The 11,635-nt window shown below is 39.4% G+C and overlaps 1 gene segment (V, D, J or C); it reads right to left on the bottom strand.

Annotated features, from left to right (window-relative positions):
• Positions 1-1,350: 1,350 nt before the first annotated feature.
• LOC123583356 lies at positions 1,351-3,013 on the bottom strand. The segment is given in 2 exon segments: positions 1,351-2,221; positions 2,469-3,013. Coding segments are annotated over 2 exon segments (366 nt in total).
• Positions 3,014-11,635: the final 8,622 nt, after the last annotated feature.

Genomic DNA, 11,635 nt, shown 5'->3' with positions numbered 1-11,635 from the left:
TATGAATAGATTTTCCTAATGTTAAGCCTTCCACACATTTCTAAGATAAACTTTACTCATAGTATTTTATGTTACATATTCATGATTAGTTTATATTTGTCCATATTTTTAATTTAAAGTTTTTCATTTATTTTCATAAATGAAATTTCTTTTTAATTTCCCTTTCTTAACTGTCTTAGTTGGTTCATTTATTTTTTATTTATTTTAAATTATTTTATGCTTTTTTAAAATTTAATTCCAGGGGTGCCTGGGTGGCTCAGTTGGTTAAGTGTCTGAGTTCAGCTCAGGTCATAATCTCACAGTTCGTGCGTTCAAGCCCCACATTGGACTCTGTGCTGACAGCACAGAACCTGGAGCCTACTTCAGATTCTGTGTCTTCCTTTCTCTCTGCCCCTCCCCTGCTCACATTCTGTCTCTCTCTCTCAAAAATAAATAAACATTTAGAAAAAAATAAGAAAAAATTAATTCCAGTATTGTTAACATACATTGTTATATTAATTTCAGGTGTACAATAGAGTGATTCAACAATTCTATACATTACTCAGTGCTCATCATGATGAGTGTACTCTTAATCCCCTTCAACTATTTCACCCATCCCCATCCACCTTCCCGGTGGTAACTATCAGTTTGTTCTCTATAGTTAAGAGTCTGTGTTTTGGTTTGTCTCTTTTTTCTTTGTTCATTTGTTTTATTTCTTAAATTCTACATATGAGAGAAATCATACGGTATTTGCTTTTCTCTGACTGACTTATTTTATTTAGCATTATACCCTCTAGATCCATCCGTGTTGTTGCAAATGGCAAGATATCATTCTTTTTTTATGGCTGAGTAATATTCCATTATGTGGAAATCCCTTGCCCATTTTAAAATTGGTATTTGCCTTTTTATTGTTGAGTTGTAAGTTATTTTTTATATATTCTCAATACTGTGTCCTTATCAGATATATGACTTGCAAATATAGTTTTCCATTCTGTGGCTTGTCTTTTCATTTTCATTGGTGGAAAACTTTGTGGTCTCTGACAAAAGTTCTTAATATTGATAAAGTGCAGTTTATTTTTTTCTTTGGTTGCTGTGCTTTTGATATCATGTCTAAGAAATGATTGCATAGTCCAGGATCACCAAAATTTTGCCTGTATTTTCTTCTGAGAGCTTATAGTTTTGGCTCTTACATTTAGATCTTTGATCCACTTGAAATTTTTTTTCAGTTTTCATTTATTTATTTTGAAAGAACCAGAGAGAACATGAGCGAGGGAGAGGCAGAGAGAGAGAGACAGAGAAAATCTTCGCCATCAGCACAGAGCCAGATGCAGGCATCGATTGAACCCATGAAACCATGAGACCATGACCTGAACCAAAATCAAGAGTCTGGATGCTCAACTGACTGAGCCACCCAGTACCCAATTTGAGTTAGTATTTGAATAGGTGTATATTCTTTTGCACGTGGCTATCCAGTAGTCCCAGCACCATTTCCCCATTGGATGGTCTTAGCACCCTTGTTAAAAATCATTTGCCCATGAATGTCTGGGTTTACTCCTGAACTCTCAATTCTCTTCCACTGATATCTATCCATTTTTAAAGAGAGATGTGTTAAATCTTCTACTCTGATTTTGTACTGATCATTTCTCCTTACGTACTGACAAAATAAGTAAATAAATCTCTCTACATATTAAAAAGGAGTTGTGTTCATTAAGCAAAGAGCACAGTCTTTAGAAGATAAAGCCTTGAATACATGAGAGTTTGCAGTAATGGCAGGTGAGAATTCTACCACTGAACCACCAATGCCCCATGAGAGTTTGCAGTAATGGGAGAACAGGGCACATAGGTTGTGTGTATGATCATATTTCATGCCAAGAGGAGCAGCAGCTCGAGGCAGCATAGTGACTAGGGTTCCAGCTGCAAGTTTATGTGCAGGTTGCAGGTGCTCGGGGAGCACAGTGCTGTGCACTGCAGAAGTAGGTGCCTGCATGTTTAGTATCAGAGGCTGAGATGTTCAAGAAGCTGTCCATTCTCGTTGCGCCCAACTGAGCAGTCAGTTTTCCACTTCTGGTCACTTCACCAGCCTTATATGAGGCTATCAGTAGGACAAGGGCTTCCCCAGGATCCTGCTTGAACCATAGTAAGGTGTTGATTGTACTCGAGGAATTGCAGTTCATGGAGACATCCTCTCCTTCCCGAACAGACACAGACTGAGGACTCTGATTCACCTGCTGGCCACTCACCCCTGTTTAGAAAGACAAAAGAAGGTATTCAAAGTCATTTTTAGGTCATTTTTGTTGGAGCTGTGATGGGCACTCTTCCCCAACTCCCAGCTTTACCACTGTGCTTTTTTTCTTTCCTCCCTCCCTGTCTAGCTTTTCTCCTTCTGCTTCTCTTTTCATAGACCTGACTAAAACATCACCTTTTGCCTTCACAGAATTTCCACCTCTTTAGAATTCTCTGTGTGAGACTCAGAAACCCCCAAGACTCACATGTCAGCTGCATCCACAAGAATATTAATGAACCTTTGAGGAGCATCCTTATCACAAGTTGTTCAGCAAAGAATTATTTCCTAAAAGGGTTTTTGCTTCAAGAAACTCCTCTGAGCTTCGTGTAACACTATAAATACCACCGTGATGTTAAAATATCTGTTCTGTGTATCAGCCAATCTGATCTCTAACTGGAGGTTTCTCTGAGTTTGGAGCTGATCTTGAAGGTTAAGTCTGAATGGAGACACCGCCCCCTTATGACTTGTCACTGGATTGCTGTTCTTTCATGCCACTATTGGAGAGTTGTAAAAATAATTCTATTTCTCCCATTCATTTGATGAACCCTTATGAGTACCCACTATCTGCTAGGGAAATACAGAGATATGAACAAGACAGACAGGAACTCTGCACCTGGGCGCCTTATAATATCTCCCTGGAAAATCAGTGAGAGCTGGATTTATGATTAAGCATGGTGAATCAGAGACATATTTTTTTCTCTGTGCCTTTCTCAGAAACCACTGAGAGTAAACATTCTTTTAAAAGTCACGAACCTCGGGGCGCCTGGGTGGCGCAGTCGGTTAAGCGTCCGACTTCAGCCAGGTCACGATCTCGCAGTCCGTGAGTTCGAGCCCCGCGTTAGGCTCTGGGCTGATGGCTCAGAGCCTGGAGCCTGTTTCCGATTCTGTGTCTCCCTCTCTCGCTGCCCCTCCCCCGTTCATGCTCTGTCTCTCTCTGTCCCCAAAATAAATAAACGTTGAAAAAAAAAAATTAAAAAAAAAAAAAAAGTCACGAACCTCACGAACCTCAAAGGACATATAGAACAGAGACAGATGACGGCCTGTAAGACGTTTAGGGAACTGATTGTGAACAGATAACTGGTAACTGGTTTAGCTGACTGAAGAAAGTTGAATCCTAAGGGCCCACAGAGGGCAATGCCAACAAAAACCCAGGTGCTCTGAAAATCTCAAGAATTTGGTCACTTGATACTTCAGAAGATCAGAGTGAGGGGTGCAGGGTAAGGGAACTTTAAACAGAATGTACCAGGTATAAAGTATAAAGTATCAAGTTATACTCTCAGATCTCCCATCCTGACCTGGAAAAGTCAGATGTCCGCTCCTTTCCACCTGCTTTCATGGAAAAAAAAAAAAAAACTATTTTTTTCTAAAGATATTGACTAAAGAGGCATATAAGAGTCTGGGATACCAGGTTCAATTGAGAACTAAATGAGGCAAATACTGAAAAACAGAGGAACCAGAGCCACCTCCTTTGCTCAGATCCCACATTCATATCCCACTAAGTATGAATGAGCATCTGGGATCACAGGGCATTTGACAAGATTACCTTAACATGAAAGGCAGAGACGAGAACGAAAAGAGAAAAGGACCCTGACAGTGACAATGCAGGAAAAAGGTTACCGTTGCTTACTGACAGAGTAGGGTGAACATTCTGACTTTTCTAAAAGAAGAAAATAAAAATTTGAATAATAGCAAAGCCTCATTTTTATAGAATGGAATTTTAGAGGGGAAGTTTTGTCTTTAAGAAAAAAAAAATGATCTGACAACTTGAAGTTTCAAATGCCGAGGATCTGGGCTGAGTGCCTGAGGAACACCTTGTAGCTTCTGTCCTGATTTACATAAATGAGCTTCCTACCTTGTACTGACCAGGGCATTTATTTTCTATCCCATTGTGCTTCTTAGACTTAGGAAAGCAGGGCTTTTTTAGGGTCAATGCTAATTGTAGGTCTAGGTTTGCCAGAGGGTTACTTCTGTGTGTATATTTACCTTGTTTCTTCTCTATTCCTTTTCCTAAAGCAAAAATACTGGCAACCTAACATTCTCTTTTTTCTCCCTTTCCTTTCCTTTCCTTTCCTTTCCTTTCCTTTCCTTTCCTTTCCTTTCCTTTCCTTTCCTTTCCTTTCCTTTCCTTTCCTTTCTTTCCTTCCTTCCATCCTTCCCTCCCTCCTTTCTTTCTTTCTTTCTTTCTTTCTTTCTTTCTTTCTTTCTTTCTTTCTTTCTTTCAGCTCTATACCCAACGTGTGGCTTGAATTTACAACTCTGAGATCAGGAGTCACATGCCCTACCAGTTGAGCCAGCCAAGTGCCCTTTCTTTCTTTTTAGTGACGCTGCAATATTTTATTAAAGTAATGCATTTTTTTAAAAAAGAAACAAAGCAAACAGAATAAACAAAAAAACCAGGACATCTCCTTTTAGATAAAAACAAATTTGCATTAATCTGGTAATCTTAATGATATGTGGGAGGCATAAAGAGGACAGGTCAAGTTTATCACGAGATCTACTGCCCCCTTGTAATCATCAAGGTGGCTGTTGCAGTCTCCCTGATGACGAGCCACTGTTCCAGTTCTCCATGAAGCCCTGATGTCTTAGGGCTTGAAAGCACCCCCATTTTCTTGAGATTGCTGGCAGAATATTTATGTCCCCTAACAGAGAACAGGCCAGGTAAGCAGTGTATGAAGGGTGACAGTAAGCACTGGGATAAACATGTCATACTTTTCTGGATCCTGAATTTAAAGCTTTTTTTTTTTTTTTTTTTTTGGTATATTGAAACAAATGAGGGCATATTACAGAATAGAATGTGACACATGAATTTTATTTTTTTAATTTTTTTTTTTTTGTTCACGTTTATTTACTTTTGAGACAAAGAGAGAGAGACAGAGCATGAACGGGGAGGGTCAGAAAGAGAGAGGGAGACACAGAATCTGAAACAGGCTCCAGGCTCTGAGCTGTCAGCACAGAGCCCGACGCGGGGCTCGAACTCACGGACCGCGAGATCCTGACCTGAGCCGAAGTCAGCCGCTTAACCCACTGAGCCACCCAGGCGCCCCGACACATGAATTTTAAAGACAGAACACGAGATTTCAAAGAGATATCATCTATATAGTAGACAACATCTCACGGGCCTATGAGAATACAGCCTCACTCTCCTAGCTGTTAGCAGGAATTTGTAGGAAAACTTTTAAAAACACTGAGGTTAACGAGAGGACCCATATATGTCTTAAGTGTGCAAACTACAACCTAAGAAATACAGTTGCTATGTATTCTAATTTAATTGTTCAGATAATTTTCTAACTAGAATGACTGCCAGAAAATCAAGCACAGCAAATGGCTTTAGTGAGCTTGTGCAGAATGAAAACCCTGCCAAAAAAGGGTAGATTATTACTATTTAAAGTTGGAGGAGAAAAAAGATACCAATCAGGAACCCCAGAAAAATAAAATAAACTAAAGTAAATATGAGAAGCCACCACTTTGAAGTGCAGGACACTGATACATAGGCTGCATACATTGTCCCAGGGGAGAGATTTGAGACTCAAAAAAGGTCTAACTCAGTTACCTGGTAGGGTCAGGAGCAGGGTAACCCAGTTTCTATCATTTTTTAATTTTTTTAAGTTTGGATTCAAATTAGTTAACATACAGTGTAGTATTGGTGTCAGGAGTAGAATTTGGTGATTCATCACTTACATACAACACCCAGTGCTCATCCCAACAAATGCCCTCCAAGTACATCACCCATTTAGTCCATCCCCCACCCATCTCCCCTGCATTAACCCTCAGTTTGTTCTCTGTATTTAAGAGTCTCTTATGCTTTGCCTCCCTCTCTATTTTTATCTTGTTTTTGGTTCCCTTCCCCTATGTTCATCTGTTTTGTTTCTTAAATTCCACATATGAGTGAAATCATATATTGGTCTTCCGCTGCCTAACTTACTTCACTTAGCGTAATACACTGTAGTTCCATCCACATCGTTGCAAATGGCAAGATTTCATTCTTTTTGATTTCCAAGTGTATATACCACATCTCCATCATTTTCTGATATGCATTTTACAGAATGCAGAGCACAACCTGCCTTCTGGCTTCAGAAAATTTGTTCAGGGGCACCTACTAAAAGGAAGCAGGCAAGGTAAGGATTCATCACGTGATAGGCGAGTGGCCTCTATGTCTCTGGAGTGGCTGTGGCGTCCAATGTGTTCCCCTAGAATTCCAGTTTTCAAAAGCATTCATTGATGCTAATACCTTCTCTCACTCAGCTTTCCCATGAGTAAAATGCATATAATAATATCTGTCATTCTATGCCTTTTATGGTATTGAATCTAAATGGCCATGGTTCTTTCAATGTTGTGTGTTGCACACATCTATCACAATGATTGTACGTAGATTGTGTCTATCTTAGATAAGAGATACTACAAATTACTGTGTGTAGTGTCAAGCAATAGAATCTCTGTTCTTTTTCTTTTCTGGATTATATTATCCTTCTAAGCAAATTTGAATAATAACATATTTAAAAAAATTTTTTTTGCAGTGTGGTGCCTGTACCCTTGCCCACGGGAGCCACCCCAGATGGGTACACTATGGTTTAGCAGTGTGGGAAACAGCATTTGACACAAAATCTCCTTTCTCTCCAACAGTCACCCTAAGAGAAAGGGCACCATTGGAGGTGACTCCCTTTGAATCTCCTCCAATGTTCCCTTTTCAAATACAAGCAATCCAGGGAGAGCTAATCTAGAATGTTGCACTGAGATGTTAGGTTACAAACCAACTTCATTTTGGAGACTGAGCTGGGAAATGGATATGGAATCGATAAAGTGGGAGAAGATTTTGGAAAGCAATTTGGTGACTGGAAACATTAGGCTTTGGGTGGGCAAAAGGGTGTTAAAAGGTTGCAGAGTACATTAGGACTTTGGGGAAAAGCAGGAGTGGCTGATAGGAGGGAGGTTCATAAAGGTGTGGGGATGGGGAAAAACTAAGGACAAAATCTCTGCATGCGCATCTGACCTTAAGTGCACATCTTTTATCAAAGACAATGGATAAGACAAGTGGGAAAAATGTCTGTAAGAAGAACGCTGCTGCAAGGATGAAATATAATTTGTTTCTTTTTGAAACTACATCAGAGTGAGGGGCTGCAGCCAATGGGCAGTGAGAACGGGTGAGGCCCTATTGTTGGAGAAGAGAGGGGCAGTCTGAGAACTGTTTTCGGTCTCTCTGTCATTTATCTACCCATCCATTTGTCTATCTCTATATTTGTAATATAAACTTAGGGAAAAAATATTGCCCCTGACTCCTCCCAGTGCGATAATATTGCTGCCCTGATACTCATGGTATAGGCCTAAAATGCCACAAGGAATCTCCTAAATGACTCAGAATTTCTTTCTGTTAATAAGCTGAGTGAGTAGCAGAAGGGAAAGAGTTTCCTTGGGACACTAAAGGCACAAGGTTTGTGCACAGTTATTGCAAAAATCACTGAAATCCATGCCATTCTTATCCCAGTTTGAGGTTCTATCTACTAAAAAGTACGAATTACCTAGACAGAAAATCAAATGAAATTAGGGAATCAAGGTAGAGCTTCCCCTACTCTCACTCCAGAACTTTCTTCTTCTTGTGTGTGTTTTTGTTTTTTATTTTTTTGTTTGAATTTTTGCTTTTGTTTCTTTGTTTTGTTTTTGTTTTTGTTTTGCAATGAGACTACGGCATCTTCCTAAGGCTTCTCATCTTGGCAAGCGTCCAGTCACCCCTTCGGAGCCCTATGTCGACAGAGCATCTGTGGCCCAGCTGCATGTTTGGGGACAGCCTGTACAGGTCTGGAGATCACAGTGTATCTCCTGCACAGAAATAGATGCCTGAGTGGCTGGGCTGGGAGGCTGTGATATGCAGGGAAGTTTGCTGCTTTTTCTCATCCAACTTAGCAGTAATTTTTTCATGACTCTTTTCTTCCCCACTTTTCTGTAACATCATCAAGGAGCTTAGACCTTCACCATTCTTTTGCCTGTACCAGCCCAGGGTATAGAAAGTCTTTGATGAACTGCAGTTTATGGTGAAATCTTCTCCCTCTTGGATGATCAGGGAACGTGGACTCTGCTCCAGTTCTTGGCTACTGACCCCTGTTCAAAGAGACAATGTAAAGAAAATACAGAAGACCGGCGTAAGATCATCATGACCCCAGTAGGGATGGTTTTTCTCCGCCAAGCTCTTCACCTCCCACCAGGAACAACGTTATCACATCAACATAGAATATTGTCTATCTTTCCAACATGTAACTGGCTCTCAAATGGGCCTACCCGGGACAAGAAGAGGACTCAATTCCTGCCCTCCGGGAGCTGTCACCATCCCCTGACTCTCCTAGATGAACCGTATACTTACAGGCCACTTGCAACTCTAATATTCCTATGAGTACTTGGAGGAGAGTCTCCATCCTTTGGTTCATCAGAAAACACAGCCCGATCAGGTGTTGTCATACGAGCTTTCACAGCACAGTTTACTTTAGTTCAGGGGTCTCTCATGGGTGGGAGGAGACTGAGCCAGAGACCAGACTTGTTTTCCTGTTCTTCCAGCGCTGCGCAAACCTGAACTCAAACACTTTTTAAACGCTGCCACCTTTTGGCCAGACTGAGAAATATTGAATAATGGAGGACTTCCAAAATTAATTTATATATATGAGGTACACTTATTTATTACACCAGGTATGGTATTTATTATTAGATATAGAAAATATCCTGTTACCTTTGCATGCTTGAAACAGTTTCCCCTTGTAATAAAAGGAAAATGAAAAATTCTGCTCTCTATAGCACTGATTAATTGGTTTTCAACATTTAGTTCGGCCTGCTTTTGATTTAGGTCTTTCAAAAAACTGCTTTATTGAGGCATACTTGACATAATAAACTGCATATATTTAAAATGTACAATTTGATAATTTTTGACATGGGCATACAAATGTGAAATCATAAGTCACTGAGTTCTCTAAGTCTTGGATCTTGATCTTTTGCCTTTGTTTCCCTCTTTTTTCTGCTACATTATTCTCCATAATTTTATCTTCTGAAACACTGAGTCTCTGCTCTGCTTCACCCGTCCAAATGTGAAATCATCATCACAATCAACATACTGAGTATATGCACCTCCTCAGATCCCCCCCACCTTGTGACCCTATTCATCGTGCTCCTTTTTAACCCCTCTGGTATACTTTCCTGGCACTTCACTCCAACCCCTATTCAGCCCCAGGCAATCAGTGGTCTGCCTTCTCTTACTAAAAGGGCTTGAATTTTCTAGAATTTTATGTAAATAGAATCATAGAGTGTGTATTCTCTCATCTGGTGTCTTTTGGCATATTTCTTTTGAGATTCATCCATGTTGTTACATTTATCGGTAACTGATTCATTTTCATTGTTGACTGGTATTCCATTGTGTAGCTATACCACAATGTATTTATCCATTCACCTGTTGATGGACTTCTTGGTTATTTCCAATTACTGTTTTCCAAACAATTGTGAAGATTCACTTATAATTGTTTATATAGACATAAACTGTAATTTCTTTTGGGTTAGAACCCAGAAGTGTAATTGCTAGGCTAAATGGTGGGTTCATGTTTAACTTGTTAATAAATGGTGAAACTGCTTTCTCAGTGATTGTACCATTTACATTCCCAACAGTGTAAGAGTTCCAGTTTCTCCAAGATTTCACCAATACTTGGTATGGTCTGTCACTTATATTTTAGCCATTCTAGTAAGTATGTAGTGGTATCCTGTCATTTTAATCTGCATTTTCCTTAAGAATAATGATGCTAGCATTTTTTCCACGTGTTTATTTACTATACATAGGGTTTTTGTTTGGTTTGGTTAAGTGTTTGTTCAAATCCTTAACCCATTAAAAAAAATTGACTCTCCTTATTAAGTTCTGAGAGCTTTTAAAATATATATTCTAGATATAGGTCTGCTTTTAGGTATATGTTTTGCAAAGATTTTCTCCTAGGCTATGGCTTCTGTTTTCTATTTTCCTAACAATGTCTTTTAAAGAACAAACATTTTTTTAAGTTCATTTATTTTTGAGAGAGAGAGAGAGAGAGAGAGAGAGAGAGAGTGTGTGTGTGTGTGTGTGTGTGTGCGTGCATGCACAAGGGAGGGGCAGAGAGGGAATTCCAAGCCAACTCCATACTGTAAGCACAGAACCCAATGTGGGGCTCAATCTCATGAACCGTGAGAGCATGGCCTGAGCCAAAAACAACAGTTGGATGCTTAACCAACTAAGCCATCTGGGCATCCCTAAAGAGAAAACATTTTTAATATTGAGAAGTCCACGGTACTGATTTTTTTAAACCCACTTTATTGAGGTGTGATTGACATACAAAATGCTATATGTGTTTAATGTATACAACTGGGTGAGTTTGGATATAAATCTGTATTCACGAAACTATCCTTACAATCAATGCCATAGATATATCCATACCTACAAAAGTTTTCTCCTGCTCTCTATTTTTAAATTTTTATTTTTTTTTGTGATAGAAACACTAAACAGAGGTCTACTCTCTTAGCAAATTTTAAAGTATACAATATAATATTGTTAGCTATAGGCACTGTGCTCTGCAGTAGATCTCTATGACATATTTATCTTGCATATTTGAAACCTTGTGCCCTTTGACCAACATCTCCCCACTCCTGCTTCCTCCAGCCCGTAGCAACCACTATTCTATCCTTTGCCTCTATGAATTTGATGATTTTTAGATTTGTTATATAAGGGGATCATGTAATGTTTGTTCTTCTCTGTCTGGCTTATTTCATTTAGCATAATGTCTTCCAGGTTCATCCATTTGTCACAAGTGGCAGGGTTTTCTTCTGTTTTAAAGGCTGAATCATATTCTACTGTATGTAAACACCACGTTTTTTAAGTTTATTTATTCATTTTGAGAGAGCAAGAGTGGGTGATGGGCGGGAGAGAGGGAGAGAGAGAGAATCCCAAGCAGGCTCTGTACTGTCAGCACAGAACCCGATGCAGGGCTCGAACTCACAAACTGTGAGATCATGACCTGAGCTAAGATCAAGAGTCGGACACCTAACTGACTGAACCACCCAGGTGCCCCCACATTTTCTTTATCCATTTATCTGTTAATGGACATTTAGGTTACTTCCGTGTCTTGTCTATTGTGAATAATGCTGCAATGAACATGGGAATACAGATATCTTTGAGATCCTGACTTCAATTCCTCTGTACATATACCTAGAAGTGGGATTGCTAGATCATATGGTAGTTCTATTTTTCACTTGTGTAGATTTTAAAATCTTATGTCATGTATCCTTTGCATCATAATTAATTGATTTTTGCCAAATGCACAGTATCTAAGATTTTCCCTGCTGTTCTATTCTAGGAGTTCACAGTTTTAGCCCTGTCATTTAGTT

This window comes from Leopardus geoffroyi, chromosome B3 (genome assembly GCF_018350155.1).
Source record: "Leopardus geoffroyi isolate Oge1 chromosome B3, O.geoffroyi_Oge1_pat1.0, whole genome shotgun sequence".
In the NCBI taxonomy this organism is placed as follows: Eukaryota; Metazoa; Chordata; class Mammalia; order Carnivora; family Felidae; genus Leopardus; species Leopardus geoffroyi.
The sequence above is the reverse complement of the archived record's forward strand: the minus strand, read 5'-3'. Positions and strand labels throughout refer to the sequence as shown.